We start from the raw sequence: 19,380 nt of genomic DNA, 5'->3' as shown, positions 1-19,380 counted from the left end.
CTACACTCTGCCTAGAATGCCCTCCTACCCTTCTCAGCCCATAACTTTCTTTCAAGACTCAGCTGAAATTCCAGCCACCTTCTCCAGCACCTAGTTACTCTCTCCTCCATACTCCCAAAGCTCTTGATAAATACCTTTACTACAGCAGGTATAACGCATCATGATTATTTTGTGGCACACTCTCCTGTTAGACACTAAGTCACTTTAAGATAGATACCATATCCTACTCATCTTTGTGTTCCAGAATTTAGCATAATACCCAGCCCAGAGAAGTCAATACATACTTGCTAAGTTAAAAAAACTGGACTATGTCTTAGGAAAGGAAAAAGGCTATTCTACTGGAAGCTTTCCTTATCCAATGCCTTAAAAAACTTATCAGTCTATATATCTTTTATCAACTCCACCATTACCTATCAAAATCCACAAACATGCACAATGTTTAACAAGGCCTTTAGTGATATAAGCCTCATCTACAAACTCAGCCTGTTATCACTTGTCACTATGCAAATTATTTTCAAGAAACACTCAACTATTGTAGTTCTAATCCTCTCTTGTTCCTCTGTGCTTCTGTGTCTGCTGTTTTGGCTACATGGAATTCCTTCTGACTGCTTGTCTGCCTAGAAAATTCCTATATATTCTCTAACTTTGGGTTGGTTGCTATCTCCTCAGCAAGGCCAGCTCTTACTTCTTTCTTTTCTGTTCTCCTTACACTCAAGTACTCCTCTAACACCAAACTCATCACTCCGAGTCGAATCAGCTTTTTCTTTATCTGTCTCCATCTTTAGTAAGTAAACTCCCTGAGGATAGGATAGACACTCTCACATTTATCTCTGTTCCCAGTGCCCGGCCCCAGGGCCTAGAAGAGGGGGAAGCAGAGAGGGAAAGAGAAACTGACATTTGTGAGCATGGCCAACTGTTCTTAAGACATTATACCTATTATTTCTTTAAGATAAGTATTCCTATTATGCCAGTTTTCATGACAAAACTGAGGAATCAGATAGATTAAGAATTTACCTGTTGTCACAAATTTAGTGAAAAGGAGCTAAATTTCTAATCCAGGTTACAGAGCCTGTACTTTGGTTTGCTACCTTTCTAGAGCAGGGGTCAGAGTATTAGTCAGAGTTCTCCAGGGAGATAGATATATATCATATAGATAGATGATACAGATACAGGCATAGGTATATTTGTAAAGATTATGAGATTTACTAGTAAGAATTGGCAACTGTACAGATTAGCAAATCCAAATTCCATAAGGCAGGCCGCAGTCAGGGAACTCCACTGAAGTTTTCGATGAATTTCCCAGGAGAAGCTGGATGGTTGAAGTAGACACAGAAATTCTTCTTTCTGACTACAAAACTCCCAGTTCTTGCTTTAAGTCCTCCAACTGATTGTGAGCAGAGTCCCCTTTTGCTGAGGACAATTTCCTTTGTTGCCTGTAGATGCAATCAGCTGACTAGTGATTTAAATCCTCATTGTAACTATTGGGCCAGCGCTTGCTTAACCATGCCCTGGCAAAACTGACACATGAACTAACTATCACAATCAGCAAAACTTTTTCTGAAAAGGGCCAGAGAGTAAATTTTATAGCCATTGTGGGCTATATCCCTATCAGTTACTCAGCTCTGCTATTACAGTGCAAAAGCAGCCATAGACAACATATGATTGTGCTGCAGTAAAACTTTATTTACAAAAATCAGGGGCAGTCTGCATTTGCCTTTAGGCTATAGTCTGCCCAAGCCAGTTCTAGACACTCAGTAAATGTTCATCAAATTAACTGGATCTGACAATGATATAAACCAAAACCCAGTTCCTGCCCTCAGATGATTTAACCTTATTCAAAGCTGTCAGTAGTTGCAGTCTTTAAGATCTTACTTTACAGGTAAATCTACTGTAGCTAATCAATAACCAGTTGTAAAACTGAACTGCAATGGAAGGAACCGGGGCCCTAAGGCAATGGTATGGCTGATTTTCATGCAAAGCTCCCACCCCCCACTGTTTTGGATCTTAGCTAGGTGGCATTTTATCACTTTCCGTGTAGTCCTGATTTCCCATAACAGACAAACTTTACTTTCTAAGAGTACTTTCTACTCCAAGGCTCCAACTTGTGCTTCCAACCTTTACAGAGCCTTTATCTCAGGTTTCTGATGTTGTACGTATAAAAAATTTACTTAAAAGTGGACCACAATTTTCAACCTAAGCAGCGAACATTTCCTGATGTCCAGAATGTTGTTACACAGCAGTTATGAAGCACTACTCTATAATCTAGATCTTTTTACATAAGTAGCACAATAACCAGAAAAATGGGTGGGGAAAATAAATAAAATGAAAAAAAGAGAAACTTACTGAGTTATGAACTTATCGAGGGCAGTCACCATGTCTTATCTACCTTTCCCCAGGTAAAATACCTGGCATATAGCAGACCAGGGTATTTTTGAATGAAAAAATTATTGAAGAGATGACTGAGTTTCCAAGGAGCTAGATAATTAAGTTTGCCAAAAGATACATGTTCTCTAAATGCCCTTGAAAATGAGTAAGATCCAATGCAAAGTGCAACATGAGACCACTTTTTCCAATATACTCACCATCCTGAGTGTTTGGACTCAAGATTTGGGTCTGCAGTTTCTCCAGGCTAATGCCCAGACAGGTGCAGACCTCCGCAGGGCTGTAGGGCTCAGGGTGAAGAGCATCCTCTACGACCAACAACATTTCCTCCAGACTGACCCCTAGTTTGGCCTGCACCTCCTCCAGCCGCAGTACTTCATCCCATTGCAGACCTTTGTTCTTAGCCAGGAGCTACACATTCAAGCCAAAATAATGGTCAGTTTTCATTTCAGAAATTGATACATACAATTTTTAAGTAGCCAAGTTCAACTTTACACTGTTTTGTGTCATGCTCCCCCCCCACCCCCAATCTATCCAAATTTCCCACTACTGCTCTTGGAAATGTACAATGAGTTCTGATGTTTGGAATTAAATATGCTGTGTGCCACTTACAGACTAGTTAAGTATTTGTCCTAGATTAAAAAAAAAAACTATTCTAAATTTTTTGCCTGCCATTACTTTCCCTCAGGGCTATTTCTTTGAATAATTTTGTTCTTCTATCTTGATTTAGTTCATCCCTACTATATTCCACTCTATAAAGTCCACAGAAAACTACCCAAATCTCATGTGACCTAGGTCAGAGGTGGACACTGTATGCTTGATTTCATTAGAGCACTTCCTGTTTACTACATGCCTCTTTGAAAATGGCTAATGAATTTAAGTATTTGAGCATTTGGAATAAAGTCCCAGACTTCAAATGAAAACCTCATTGGTGACCTTAGGAAAAGCCATTTCATTAGGTAGACAGTAGCAGTAGAAATGCTTTTCACTACTCTCAAGAAACAAGTTTGCCTCCCAGTTACATCCTAAAGCCCCCCTTAAGTATAAACAAATCTTTATAACCAGCTCTACTCATGCGACCCTCGATCCAGAACATGTTTCTCACCTTCTCCCCAGACTACTGACTGAGCCCTTAGAGCAGCTGACCAATCAAAACAAAGAGGCTTCCTCTCACTCTGAGGACTGTAAAATTCATTCCCTAGGTCTGGGGACAGCAGGTGGAGACAATATAAACAGCAAAAAGAAGCAGGCAAGGAGAGAAATTGGTCTTCAAGGAAATGGGTGTCTGCTTTGCTCTTCTATTATGCAGATGATTTGATTTTCTTACTTTTCAACAGGAAACAGTTTACCAAAGACCACTGTACTTTAGTTAGGGACACACACTTCTGAAGAACGTTACAGAAGTTCTTATATTCATTAGTCCTCTTTTTAAGAGAGGATTGTGAGGCAGAACTGGAAAAAGAGACAATAGAATTATTTATTTTCTATTCAGTTATTTCACGGAACATGGTGTCATTTTGAAAGCCGGGACATGAGCTAAGACCTTTCCTAGCTTGTTTTGCTTAGCATATTTAGTTAGTATTTATTATGGGTACTGGGTTGAGGGCCCCCACAGACTGACTCATTTATTCATTCATTTAATTCATTCATGTTCTATATTCCAATTTATTTCAAAAATAATTTGAGAAAACTTGAAAAGACATACAGAATACAAAAGAATATACATACATTTATTTCAATGGAAAAAGAACATAGGTCAAGGATCTTTTAGAATGAAGCTTTCTGGCAACACATCTAGAATCCAACTGAGATAAGCAATGAAACTAATAGGAATAATTAAATTTGTATTGCTGTATGGTCTAAAATGTGATTTTTTAAATTGGGTAGATTGAAATATTAGTGGTCAAAGAGGAGGGGGAGGGGTATGGGATGTATGTGTTTTTTCTTTTTTCTTGTTATTTCTTTTTCTGGAATGATGCAAATATTCTCAAAATGATCATGGTGATGAACACACAACTATGTGATGATATTGCAAGCCATTGATTGTATACCACATATGGACTGTATGTGTATGAAGATTTCTCGATTAAAAAATATAAAATATAAAAATAAAATGTGATTTTTATTTCTTTCAATCTTCAACAACCCTGCAAAATAAGCATTATTGCTCTCATGTAACAGATGAGAGTAAGTGATTTGCCAAAAATCACTTAGTTGCCCAAAGTCACTTAGTTGCCCACTTAACTAGTATGAAACAAAGTTGGACACTGATGCCAGGTCCTATAACTCTTTCTTTCTTGCTTCCCCTGGGGTATATTCTCAATTATGTATGGATGATATCTACGTTGTGCTGTTCATATTACCACTCAACTCTAAGAAATAAAGGCTAAGACTTGTCCTAGAAGTGAACATTCCAGTGACTTAAAAAACCTTGGTAGATGGGCTTCCTCTGGCCACAAACAAACAAACAAAAACTGGAAGAGCATCAGAGAATTGCCACAAGTGATCAGAGTGGTCTTTTCCTAAAAACCTTTCCATCAACAATGAACACCAAGTTCCCTCTCCAACCTTACATTGCCCAAGACACCTGATCCAAGGTAAATGAGCCAGTGGTCAGTGTGTGGGTAGAAAGGCTGCAAAGGATGCCTTCAACCTCCAACATTCAGCTTTCAAAGGTAGCTTTCCTGTGTGCTTTACTTCTGCAGACAGAGGCATTAACATATAGAAATTTACATTCACTCCAGGAATATCCCAGTTCTCAGTTAGCCCAACTGTCCACTTAGCCTTCATCTGGAGGGACCACACAGCCAATTTAGTGTGTTCTTCAATTAAGGATGAAATCTACCATAAGTCCTCGCCGACAGCTGTTCTACCCAGGAGCAGTTAAACAGTGTAGTACATTGAAGGAGTAAAATAGGAAAACGATTTAAACACTTTGAAATTTGCCTCAGGAAACACAAAAATGACTTACAGATGAGGGAAATGGGTGGGTAAGACAGAACTTCCTGAGGTAATTTGCTACTTGTGGCCCTGATAACTGACTTCACATTTGTAAAGTGGAGCCATGAGTCAGGGCTACAGACCAAATCATCACAATTTCCTTGCTCTGTAGCGGGGTGAGGAGACAAGAGAAAGCAGTTCTTTGTCAGCATTCATCATTTCCTTTTCACCACTGCACCACCCATGGGAGGCTCCTGAGCTCCATTCCCTGCACTGTGGGCAAGCAGTAGGCAACAAGTGTCATGTCGGGAGTCTTGATAAACAGTGCTAGGACCCTGTCTTAGGTTGGTTCCTCCCAGGAGCAGGGCTTGAGACAAGATCTGAGGACAAGTAATTTACTTGAGGTAGTGATCTCAGGAAGCACTGGTAGGGGAAGACAACATGAAGGTGCGTTGATACGGATAAATGAGGCTAGCCCTGCTGGGGCCTCTGCAGAATATAAACCTCAGATGTGTTCCAGAGACAAGAAAGCCAGGATACTTATTCACATAAAGCTCTTATCCATCATCGGTTGAGGGCTTTTCCCAAAGGTATTGACTTCCAAGCACTTCTAGGCTGCCCTGGCTGCAGAATAAACACTATACTTTAGTCAGAAAAATCCCTCATTTCTAGAGTCACAGGGGCTTGCAGTAAGAGGGTATGGAAAGGAGAGTGCCAAGATGATATGGGGAGAGGAAAACCAATAGCCTCTGCTATCAACCCTAACTAAGGGGCCTCCTAACAGGGACTAACTCTCATGTACTCCTACATTGATTGTACTTAGCAGAATTAACAAATCAATGGAAAAAGTACCAAGTCTTCTCCCCACAAGGATATCAAGGATAAATTTCTAATCCTCTCTCTAAGTTACCTCTAAAAATGATTCATTCAACAAGTTGTTTTCCACACAACAAAATCAGCTGTGCTGTTGTTATTTCTGGCTAGGCAAATCATAAATGATCATTGTAAAATTTAAAACAATGCATAAAACTTCAAAGTACCACAAAACACATGAACTAAAAAAACCTTCTGAAATCATACCAATGAGATAAACCATTTTGATACCCATCCTTTCATACATTTTGTTATGCATATCTTAACGCATATAATTTGGCATAAATGAGATTACAGCATAGCTGTTTGTGTGTGTGTGTGTATGTGTGTTTCACTCATAACCATCATGAATACATTCACCATGTTGACCTTCCCCAGTCTTGAATCATGTCCATGTTCTCCATTTAAGTTTGCAGACCACGGAACAAAGCTGAAGAAACCTGCACAATTGTGCAGAACGGGCCTATTACAACCCTCCCTGGACTCTCGGCACAGCCTCTCTTTTCTAAGGCAACCCAAGCATTGTGCTCTGGATCCTATTCATGCTTCCTTTTATGTAGTACAATGGAAAGAGCACCTGTGTAAACAGCTGGACTCTTTCATTAACTTAAAATAAGTCACAACATAACTTGGCCTGAAATTCTCAGAAATGGAGTATTTACTGGCTACTTCACACAATATTGTGATGATTAAATGAGATAATAAAAACCTAGCACTGTGAATGGGCAAGAGGAGGTATTCTGTGAGGATCAAGTGTCCCTCCTTTTCACATTCCTCCGCCTCTCTGGATTGTTCACTCTCCTCTGACACCTTTTCCTATGCCTTCAACCTTATACAGAGGCTTCCTGTCTGAAAAGTTCTCATTCCCAAAACTATCGTTGTTCATTTCTCCTTCCCTTTCACTGTCCAACAACTAGAATCAGTGGCCCATATTCACCTCCTCCAGACCCTCACTCTCCATTTTAACAACTGAATATGGCTTCCCAAAGATCCTTTCTTATCTCCAAAAGCCACTTCCAAAGCCATTGGTCTTTCCTCAGTATTCTCAATCCTTAAGGAAATCAGTGGCTTCTGACTCTCTTCAGTATCTACCTTCTTCAAATTCCCTGTTTTTTGGCTTCTATGGCAATGAATTTTCCTGATTTCTTTCCCACCTCTCTCCTATTCCATTTCTTATCATAACTTTTTAACCCTTTCATTATTAATTGAAGCCACATCCCAAGCTCAACCCCTGGCCCTCTGATCTTCTCTTGCCAAATTCTTTTCCATAGTGCCCTGAACTTAGTTCTAGGCTTCAATCAGTATTTTGAAACACTGTATCTGGAGGCTAAAGCACTAGCCATGAGATACATTTGCAGACTCAAATTTCGAATGACCTATAAGAAAATTCCATGGGGAATTTTCATCACCTTCTGCTTTTGAGTCATTTCCATCCTGCCTTCTACAATCCTTTCAATGGCAGCACTATACAACCCATTATTTAGGTTTGAAACTGCAGCCATCATTGGCTCAATACCTTTCCTTCATTCACTCCTTCATCTACATGCAATGAGTATTTACTTTTACTGAGTACCTACTGCTTCCCAGGCCCTAGACAAACCACAGTGAATAAGAATATAGCTCCTGACTATACAGAGTTCAGAGTCTAGTAGGGAAGACAGATATTAAATAATAATTATTCAATGAAATACTTTAATCCAATTGTGATAAACAACTATGATGGAAAAATACAGGATTTGGTAAGAGCATATCAAAAGGCATTTAATCTAATAGAGAGGAGGGGTGATCAGGGAAAACTTTTTTGAAGTAATGACATATATGCCAAAAGGAAGACAGTAACTCCAATCATACAGAACCTTCTATCCAACATTTCACTGAAGTCCAGTCATAGCTTCTCTCCTATTTGTTCCTTTTTAATCCATCCTCATGGGCACTTCAAAATTGGGTGTCCAATTCTCTTTGACCAAGGCAAGAATCCTGCTGCCAGATTAATATTTCTAAAATACCTTGCTAACAAAATGAATGGCTCCACATTGCTTCAAAGACCAAGCCTGGGTGACTCTTAGCACAGTACTGAAGGTCTTGCTACCATCTGGTTCCACTAAATACATCACTTCTTATTCCCCAATATGTGTGTCCTCTGCCATTCAGCTGGACTCTCCATTCTCTGAATATTCCCGACTAGAGTCTTGGCAGAGAAGGTCCGCTAAATCAACAACCTGAGGGAAACTGGCCACACCGTTGGATGTTTGGTTTTTCTCTGCTCAAATTCAAGGAAACTGCCAAAACCCTGAGATATTATGCCAACTCCTCCCCACATTCTATCAGTGGACAGAGAAAAAGTTCCACATTAACCACTAAGTGGCAAGAGCTGAAAACTGGATGAGTGATGGCCCCAGACAGGCCCTGTAAAGAATTACACTGTAAATTTTCCTTGAAGTGTCAAAAACCACATGAAACTCTTTCTTTCATTGCTTCATAAGTTGCCACAAGGAGCTCAGGGTATGCAAAAAACAATGGCATAATTTCTCTTTGCTTCTTGACTTCCCATAATACTTATTATAGGAATCACACATTTTATCCTTCAGTATAATTAAGGGATATTCTCTTTTATAGATATAGAGCATTTCTCAAAAGTTTAAGCCACTAAATTTTTTTCAGAGGGGAGAGCAGAGAGAGAAGAATAAAATTGTGGAAAATATAAATATGTGTAAAATATAAAAAACTGGGGGTCCATTAAAGAGCTCTGGTGACTTTGTTCACTTAGGAACATAAAAGTGTGATTCATTTTAAAATTTCATTTATGCAAGCAATAATGATAAATTTCTGTTGAGTTTGTTTTGAATTGTTTTTAATTTTAATGGCTCTCCAAGACTCTGACTTTTAACGAATTTATGTTAATTAGTTTTTGCCAGCTTCTCTAGGAAGCTAGGGGAAAGAGATAAAAAGAAGATGAGAGGAAGAAAGAGAGACAGAGACAGAAAGACTGAGATACAGAAGGTAGGAAGGAAGAAAGAGAAAAAAAGAGACTTCAGAATAGAGAAAACTATTAACATTAAACGAAAACAAAGTAAAATTTGTTTCTATGGGTTTCATGTATTTCCCTGTACTGAGTAGATTCAAGAGGTAATCATTTTCAAAAAAGGAGATTGGTGTGATAGGAGGAGAGGAAAAATAACAACTTTGCCATGTGGAGTGCTGTTTAATCAGTCTTATTTCTAAACCATTCCAATTAGCCATTTCTCCACTGCATTTCATTTTCATTGTCTGAAAACAGAAAGCTTCTCCAGACTGAAACAAGCTTATCTCTTTTACATAGGTTTATTTCCTGGTTTATAGAGACCATTTCCAAGAAAAAGTATAATTCTTTTGCATGATACTGAAAATAGAAAAATGGAGCTATATTGTAAGGAAAATAGGCAAAACCTCAGACTATATACTTGGCAAAAGCATATTCCTATAACCAAGGTCTATGTGCATAGTCCATCTTAGCAGCTTTATCTTTTCTCCTTTTTTTTAATGAAAACTTAGATTCCAATAAATTTCTCTTCACTTTTCTTTCTTCCATATTTTAATACAGAAAAACTCAGAGTATTCAAAACAATTTTACCTAAGTCAATTGCAAGGAGTGTGTGACAAAGGGCAAATTCAGATGCCAATTCTGCTGGCCAAAGTACTTATAAAATGGAGTCCTGTAGTTAAACTCAGAAGATACCTTCAAGAATAGTAGGTTCTGGAGTAGATAAGATCTTTAGCTTAAGATCTAAGTCGGTCCCCTCTTTCTAATAAGTTCTCAATGGACATTTCCCCAATTTGGACAACTTTCATTACAAAGATTCAATACAACAATTTTATTCCTCATTTCTTCTTGCATCTCTGAGGAGACCTGTCAAAACATGAACACATTAACATGTTTCACACTTGCTTTACTTCACCTATGGGTCTGGCAGAGACATCTAATTTCATGATAAAACCATGAAAACAATGCCGTGTATATCTAAAGTCTCTTTAGGAAGGCCATACGTGCTCATTGACCTCAAGATAAAAAGTCAACAAGAATAAGTAAGCCCTCAAACAAACAAGACACTAACTTTTTCCATCTTAGGAAAAAGGAGATGTGCCTTAAAGAAGCAAAAGTTCATTTAACACTTAATGTTGAAAATTGTGCCACACACATCTTCTGCATATATACACTGATCAAATACTGTGCCAGATTTAATGTTAAAACATTTATTTTACATTATTTTCAGGAATTATCTTAAGGAATAAAACTCAAGTTTAAAACATTTAGGCCATCATTTTAAAAAAAATGCATAATCCCAAAATTTCCCAGAAAAAAAAAGCCATTGCTGTTTCCTACTCCTCTTATTTCTAATCTCCTCAACTTCACTTCTTCTGGGGGCTGGTTTAAAGGAAGAAGTAGCAAGTCACAGGGATAACTTTGCCTCACACATTTCCACAATATCTAGTCCCGAAGTAGGCACACAATAAGCACTTATAAAAACCTGTGAAATGGAATTGAATAAATAGGACTGGGCAATGACAAAGGAATAGTTATTCATTTGTTCAATAAATGTGTATCTCAGGCCTACTTCAGACTAAGCACTATGACAGGCAGTAGGGATGTAAGAATTAGCAAGATAGACATAGTCTTGGTTCCCAGATAAACTCTAATTCAGAAATGAAGCTGCACATTAAATAAATAATTGTAATAAGTATCACAATTGAGAAGTGTATGTCCTGTAGGACATGAAGAGGGCCTTACCTCACTCTGGGGGTAGGGAGGTCAATGAAAGTTTCCCTTGGGACATTCAAAGAGGACTGGGAAGGGGGAAGAGCATGTGTGAAGGCTCTGAGCAAAGAAGGAGCATCATGGCTAGCATGTAATGGTAGGGGTGCTAAAAAATGGAGAGGATCAAGGGCACAGGCATCAGATCTTACAAGGTTCTCCAGAAGGTGGTAATGATTTTTTACTTTATTTCAGTGAAATGGGAAGCTTTTGATAAAGTTGTTAAATAGAGGAACTACCTGATCAGATTTTAATGTCTAAATTATCATTCCAACTGCTATTTAAAGAATGACTAGGAGCGAGACAAGCATCATTTGAAAAACAGTAAGAAGGCCAATGTAATAGTTGATAAATAATAATGGGAACAATGGAAGAATAAAGGCTTGTGAGAACATTGAGTTCAGTTTCCACAGTCTCAATTTGAGAGATCTATAATTGATTCAAGTAGAGATGTTCAACAAGTAGTTCGATATACAAGTTGGAGAACAATAAGCTGAAGGATATTCATTAGTAATCATCATCATAGAGATGGGAATTGAGGCTGTGGGTGAACATGAGATCAAGAGAGAGAGCAGGGTGGGCCACGGTGGCTCAGCAGGTAAGAATGCTTGCCTGCCATGCCTGAGGACCTGGGTTCGATTCCCGGTCCCTGCCCATGTAAAAAAAAAAAAAAAGAGAGAGAGGAAAATGAAAGAAGAGAAGGCCATGGATAAGGACTTAAAGGACCCCAAAATTTAAAGGTCTATAGGAAGAGGATGAATTCCACCATCTCATTCTTTCCTTAAAAAAAAAAAAAGAAGAAGAAGAAGAAGAAGAAGGAATGGCCAGATAAATCGGAGGAAAAAAATAGGAAGTGAATTTTAATGGAAATAAAAGGAAGAATATTTCAAGATAAGGGGATAAAGGAAGAATGATAAGGAACAAGATGAAGACTGAAAAGTGTCCACTGGATTTACCAACAGGGTAATCTTTAGTGACCAAAGAAAGTAAGTTCATTATTGTGAAGAGAGCAGAAATGAGTTTAGTGGGTTATGGAATGAGTGGGAGATAAAAGACACTTAGAGTAATTGTTTGAAAAATTTAGTTGCAAAGAGAATGAGAAAAAAATAGAAATAAAATAGTAGTTGGAGAGAAACGTGAGGTCTAGGGAAGAGTTTTTTTTTTTTTTAATGCAAAATACTAGAATATGTGAAGTCTGATGGAAAGGTTCCAATAAAAAGATAGAGTACACAAAAGAGGTAAGAGATAGAGTTTGTTCCTTATGACCACATGGAAAAGATGGACTTTGATAGGAGATGCAGATATCGGGAGATGTGTAGATATGGTAACAGAAAGCCATGGCCTGTGTGATAGCATCTATTTCTAACCCGAAATATGGGGAAAGATCACTGGTGAAAGTTAGTCAGGATGAACTGCGTAATGGGGTGTTAAAGGCAGTGCAGAATTAAATTATCACCAGGGAGGAAATAAATTCCAGGCAGTGTTCAGTACTGGTTGAAGGATGGTGCTCATGAATCCTTGGTGCTATCCATCAATTCATAAGGAGCAGCCGAAAGGAGGAGAAGAAGAGAATATAATGGAGCTCCTGACCCAAGGTCCATTTCCCATTCCCCAGCCTTAGTTCTCTCAAATGTTCTAGTCATAACATGTGTCATTCTGGATCCTTCATAGCATTTAATTTCTGAGTCATTTTTTGGAGGACCTGATCATTTATCACCTTGTTTTAACTACTTTCCATTTCATATCCCCCTAACTTTAACACTGTTCTCTACTCCTATATTCTGTATTCTTTATATATCTTTATGCTGACAGACAGCCAACAACTACTCAATGAATATTTCCCAGACCAATAGATAAGGGGTTGAGATTGCCATCACATTAGTCAAGGAATTAGGCCAACTATGGTCACTTCCCAACAACTTCCCCAAACTCTTGTCTTTCTCTACCCATAAACCTGTCCCGTGGTCTATGCTTCACAGATATAGGCTGCCCTCTTCTTACAAATGCCACCCTAAAAGACTCAACTGTATAGTTAATACAGTTTCCAAATAACCAAACTTAGAAGGACACATCTATTAGTTTATCTCCTGAGTTTGGAATCAGATTGTTCTGTACCTGAAGACCTTCAGTTAGAATACTGCAGAAGTCAGAATTTTGCCAAAAAATCTGAGGAAATAAACAGAGAATAAGTCTCACTGTTTACCAAATACATACCTTTGCAGCCAGGCGACACTCCATCACCCTGATATTGAAATGAGAAGTTGCTGCTTTATTCATTTCCACACAACTGTTGGCAATCACAAACACTGCTTCACTTGGGAGTTTCACATTAGTTGCTCTCAGAGGACTAAATTCTATTAACTTGGCCTAGTGGGAGAAAAATGACAGATGAGATAAAATTTATTAGAATTAAGAAGAGCTTTAAGCATGCATTTGCCTTAACAGAGTATTTCCCCAAATATTCATTCATTCATTTATTCATTCATTTGTTCATCCAAATATTGTTTATTGACTGTCAGGCACTGTACTGGAGATACAAGAATGAACAAGACATTGTCCCTGCCCTCATAGAGTCTTCAGTCTTGTGGGAAGGACTGTCAAGTAGACAGACAAATTCATTTCCTGGTTTTAAGTGTTACAATGGTAGCAAAGCACAGGTGCTATATAAACACATAGTTGAAGGACCAGACCAGTTATGTAGTGTAGTATATGCTCCTTTGGAAAGGGGAAATCTGAGTCATAAAAGATGAACAAGAGTAGGGCAGATAGAGGATTTCTTTACCCAAATAGAATGTCAGGCAGAGGGAAGAGCACATGCAAATCAAGAAGTGAGAAAACAATTCATGGGTGCTAATGGAACTTTGGGTACTGAAATTTGACTGGAGCTTAAAATTTGAGGGATGAGCAGTGGTGAGAGTTTAAAATGCAGGGGTAAAGCTGGGGTCAGATCAAGAAGGGCTCTGCAAGCCCAAAGAATGTGGATTTCGTTCAGGCCCTATACTAACTTACATTAACATCAGGACTCCTGCCATCACGTGTGCTTGTCAGGTCCCATCCAAACACCCAAGCTATTTTTTTAGTATTAAACCAAATTTCCTCATATCTCATGTCTTTGGCTTGGGGGAATCAGCAACAACTGTTCTTAATAAGAAAGAATCTAGGTGTTCTTGGAAAATAGCCAAGCCTGTAAAAATCCGATGAAAAGCTGAGAAATGACACTGAAGAAATATCTACTTCTATTTTGGAAGTGCGCAGTTTATGGGCAACAACCAAAATCTTTGCTCTGCTTACAGGAATTGATGGCCAAGGGGAAGTGGTATGTGACTAAGGAATTCATTCCTGGCTTACTGTCTGCATTCTTTCTCCTACCACCAAAGCCTCAAAAGTGTTTACAGAGAAAAATGACACCAAAGAGCAAATTATAAAAAAAGAGGCAGCAGATATATGTGGTAAGAGAATTAACATTTGGGTTTAAAACCAACAAGAGATTATGAAAATGCCATGAGATGTGATTTGGGACAGGGGCAGGAAAAAGGGACCCCAATAACTAAGAACTGAGAAATCTTATCCTAAAAATGAAGAGAAAAAGGAGGGAGAGGGGAAAACACCACCACTAGACATTTGAGAAAAATAGATTGAAGTATGATTCTGGAAGCTCAAAGGAGAGGCGATCAACATGAAGCAGTAGGTGAATTGGTAGTAGCCTTGAGTTATAAAACATTTGGAGCGCAATAGATTAGGGTGCCTATAACCAAGCATACTTGGGATCTCAAAACCTTCTTTCCCATGTGAATTTTCCCTGGTTGATATTTCCAAATAGCTCAATGCCACCTACAGTTCCTTCTTCTGCAAGAAATGATATGGACTGGTCCATGCCTCCTCCTTCAGTGCCAATATAACGCTCACTCTTGGCACAAATTTCTGCAAGTTCCACCTGGAAAAGTAAAAATTGATTTGAGTAGTGAGTACATTCATAATCTCATCCATTTCTTTATCCAGGCATGACAAATAGGTTTCAATTGCAGTTCCATCTCTGATCAATTGATAGTAGTTGTTTGGAGCATTGTGTTACTGAGGATTCCAAGACTGCGGTTGAGCCCAATAGCTTTAAAAACAAACCAAGAGGGCAGGCCACAGTAATTCAGCAGGCAGAGTTCTCATCTGCCATGCGGGAGACCCGGGTTTGATTTCTGGTGTCTGCCCAAGCAAAAAAAACCCAAAAAAACCAAGAAAGGACTCTATAGTGCAAGCAGTTGCTCCCATCTTTCTCCCCACAGCCATAGTGGGGATCATTACAACGGTATTTTCCAATCCCAAAGTCATGCTGTCTCTCTGGTATTTCCATTAAAGAATCAGAACTAGTGCCATCTCATCAGACATATCTTCCTACAACCAAGATGAAGATATCCAACAGATAAGCATGTTCTAGTTCAAAATGAAAATTTCAATAGAAAAAATAGTAAGACTATATTGTAAAGACCAGTTACATTCTTTAATTCTACAAACACTTCCAAAACTATCATTTTTTTCTGTTTAAGAATCTTCAATGGATCTTATTAATGTCCAATCCCTGAGCTGGCCTCTCAAGTCTCCCCCTTAAGAGAGTCTTCCTCAAATATCTTTCCCACTGTGGTGTCCCCCTTCTCTGAACTCCTTCAACACTTATGGTTAGTGTCATCCATTTACTCACTTCACTATTCATCCATTCATGTAATCTTTCTCCTATGATTTAATTCTGGCCCTTATTTCTCACCTGGTTTACTGGAAGATTTTCCCAGCCTAATCATTTGAAACACTGACATAACCATCTCTTGCTTGCTTGACTGTCACCACCTTAATACTCCTACTTCTCCGCAGTACATAAGGTCTTTAATGATGTAATTCCTACTCATTTCTCCAGCTTGCTCTCTCTCCACTACCCCATGTAAACCCTAAGCTCCAGTCATGAGGAATACTAAGTAAATGCTGTTCTTTTCTACCCCCAAGTCCTCTCACATCGCAGTATTTTACAAGTAGGATTTGTTGCCCTCAACTATCAATACTTTTCTCTCTAATCCCAATCAAAAGTGGGGAGTTCTCTGCCTGACGCACTCAAATGACCAATTCCTAAGACAATGGGTTTTCAAGTAGAGAAAGATTTTATGGCTAAGCACAAAGCAGAAAATCAGATGGCCTCTCAGCCTAAAAATGTCTCCCCAAACTGCAGTACCTCTCGTTTTATAGTGTCAAAAGATGGGCAGGCTTTAGGATAATGAGTACAATGGCTCAAGATAACAAGGTTAGAGATGATCTAATTATTGAGCACATGCACATTGATTACATACTTAGTCATGAACATCTGTAAGAAAATGGCAGCCTTAATACGATGATAGGTGTTTTAGTTTGCTAAAGCTGCCAGAACGCAACACATCACAGATGGATCAGCTTCTAAGAAGGGGATTTATTTAGTCACAGATTTATAGTCTAGTGTAGAGGAAAGGCAGCTAGCTTTCATCTGAGTTTCTCATAGGAAGGCATATGGTGATGACCGCTGGTCTTCTCTCCTGGCTTCTGGGTTCCAGTGGCTTTCCCCAAGGTGATTCCTTTCTGCATCTCCAAACGTCTGGGCTGAGCTGTGAGTGCTGAGATGAGGTATGCTGAGCTGCTGAGCTCTCTTCTGACCTCTCTTTTTTTAAGCCTCTAGCTAATTAAATTAAATATCACCATTGAGGAAGGCACTCTCCTTAGCAGACTGCAGATGTAATCAGCCACAGATGAATTTCACATGGTGATGACAAGTCCATAGCAACAGAACAACAGGGCATCATGACCTGGCCAAGTTGACACCTAAATCTGAGTTTCACAATGGGGATGATTTTTAACATTGTAAAGAGATATAGGTCACTTATATGTTAAGGTTTAAGCTACTGTGCAGGTCAGGTAGACCGATTTTGGTTAGATCCAACTTTGGCCCACAAGATAGTTTAGGAATTGGGGTGGGTTAGTTCTGGGCTGACTCAAGTTCCTTCATTAATAAACTTTAGGGACTGTCTTTTGTGATCATAAGACTCTAAAGTTGAAACACAGGATAAGGGGGATACAAGTGGGGGCCAGTCACAGAATTTTTATGACTATTATCAAAGATCAAGACAGTTGGGCCAAAGTTCACCCAGGCATTTCCCTTTGGTCACATTACAATATATGAGAAAGTAAGAAAAGCATCTATATGATTCAGTAAAGCATAATTATTTGTTAATTCTTAGCTCTCAGTTACATCTCCAGCACCTATTCAAGATCAATTCAAGCATCACTTTCCCATTGAAGTTGCACCACCACCCAAATGCAGATACCACACAACTCCTCCACTACACTCTACTACTCTTTATATGACTCTATTGCTATTGATCACACTGTACTTTAAGTGTGAGTTTCTTTGTCTCCTAACCCACCAGACCATGAGAGCCCATGTGATGCCTAAACCAGAACCCTCAAACAGTAGTCATATTACTAACATTAGCTGAATCACAGAATGTTTCTATATATTGTTCTTCAATCATGTCATGTTTCAATCATATCTGTTTTCCCAAGAAAATTGACAGTTCTATGAAAGATCAATCAAATACTAGATTTCCTTTTGTGTTTCCTACCTCCCAAAATGCCTGGGACATTGTCAATACACCATGAACATCTATTGTCTCTACTTTCTGAGAATAGCTGGCCAGACACCATCCAAAAGATTCTGTAAATGTCATACTCTTTGTCAGTCCTGTGAATCCACTAACATTCATTTTGCTGTGTGACACAAGGTAAGCTAGGGATTCGGACATAATGGACATTACATGCAGCCTGTTGAACACACAGAGCCAGTGACCTGCCCATAATAGGCACATCAAACTAAACTAGTAACCAAAAAGTTAGAACACTTGGATTTGGAAAATATAGAAAAACCACATACCCAGGTGAAGTAATACATGCAGCATTCAGTACGGAATGATGAGACCTGGGTTCCCATCCACCTGTCACCCTGGGCCAGTGTGAAAGCTGCCACAACAGCAACAAGAGTCATCTTTACTGAGTGCCAGGCATGGACCAAGTAACTGACATTATCACTTTTGAGCATGATCTCTTTAAACCTCTAAACAACCCTCTGTCTATCCCCGTTATCCAAATGAGGAAAATGGGGCTTAGAGATGTGTAATTGGATATGGAAGAGCCAGAATTTGAACCTCGTCTGTCTATGTTCTTTTTACACTGAACTTCAATTACTGCCCCCCCCCAAAATAGAGCTAATATGGCCTATTTCTTCACTACATCAAAGGAATGTAAAAGGACAAATGAGATCACCAAAATTTAAATATTCTCCCTCCTAAGAGAGGGAAACAAATCAAAGGATTGAGAACTTTATGCTTATTAATTTTTTTTCCAATCTCTTTATGTTTGGCAACAATTGTGTTGCCAATAGAAATAGGATGTTATTTCTTCCAAACTATCTATCTGGACAAAATTCATAGTGACCCCCAGAAGTCCCCAGCACCTCTGTGTCAATGATAGTCCACCTGCAAAACATTCTTATGCCTTGTTGCTACCTCCTATGCTAAATTCTGGCAGATCAATCCCATGTCTTGACAGACACCATACAACAGTTCTAAATATAGGAAAACTAAATGAAAACAGAGGTAAAGAAGTTGAACCATGAAAGAAAGAGGACTCACTTTTTGGTCCCTCAGAACATAACCAGAATTCAGTAATAAATATAGTAGAAAAAACTCAGTATCAGATACCTCCACATCTTGGTTTAAGCCCTAATTCTGCCTACTAGCCTGTGACCTTAGATTGCTTAACTTTTCTGAGCTTTGATTTCTTTATACAATGTTAATAATAAAATAGATTTTTTTAGCAGCTAAGATTTACTGAGTACTTACTATGTGCCACATACTCTTCTAATTGCTTCACACGAACTCGTCATTTACTTCTACTAGTAATTAGTAGAGCTGAAATATAAATTCAAATTATCCAACTCCAGGGCCCATGCTCTCATTCACCATACTACGCTACCTCCCATGCATAATATGGAAAAAAATACCCACCTTCCTAGCCATGGGATTATTGTGATAATCCAATGAATTAACTAAAGACACTTCATAAACTCTAAAGCATTATACAATTGTTCTTTTTTTTTTTAACATAATGATTAAGGAATCACAAGAAGATAGCTAAATCCCAAGCCAAATCTAAAGACAGGTTATATAATACAGGATCTTTTTAAAAGCGTTCAGGGAAAGAGAATTTATAAGATTCTGGATGCCCCTAGGACAGCCAAGTCAACAACAGAGAGTAATATAAAGCCTGAGACAAATAGGAGAGATTGCCTGATCTAAAAGCATTTCAGTCTATCGGGAGGAAACAAGGAGTAGGCT

The 19,380-nt window shown here is 38.7% G+C and overlaps 1 protein-coding gene across 6 annotated transcripts in view; it reads right to left on the bottom strand.

The window, feature by feature from the left end:
• The window catches only part of GALK2 (galactokinase 2), a 207,016-nt gene that overhangs the window by 37,240 nt on the left and 150,396 nt on the right, over positions 1–19,380 (bottom strand). For all 6 annotated transcript variants that reach the window (XM_077127836.1, XM_077127837.1, XM_077127835.1 and 3 more), the window contains 3 exons: positions 14,820–14,918; positions 13,199–13,351; positions 2,583–2,793 (listed from right to left, as the gene is read on the bottom strand). In XM_077127836.1, the coding sequence (XP_076983951.1) occupies positions 2,583–2,793; positions 13,199–13,351; positions 14,820–14,918 (463 nt within the window). The remainder of the gene's footprint in view (positions 1–2,582; positions 2,794–13,198; positions 13,352–14,819; positions 14,919–19,380) is intronic.

This window comes from Tamandua tetradactyla, chromosome 14 (genome assembly GCF_023851605.1).
Source record: "Tamandua tetradactyla isolate mTamTet1 chromosome 14, mTamTet1.pri, whole genome shotgun sequence".
Taxonomy (NCBI): domain Eukaryota; kingdom Metazoa; phylum Chordata; class Mammalia; order Pilosa; family Myrmecophagidae; genus Tamandua; species Tamandua tetradactyla.
Note: the sequence above shows the minus strand (reverse complement) of the source record. Positions and strands in the feature narration are given on the sequence as shown.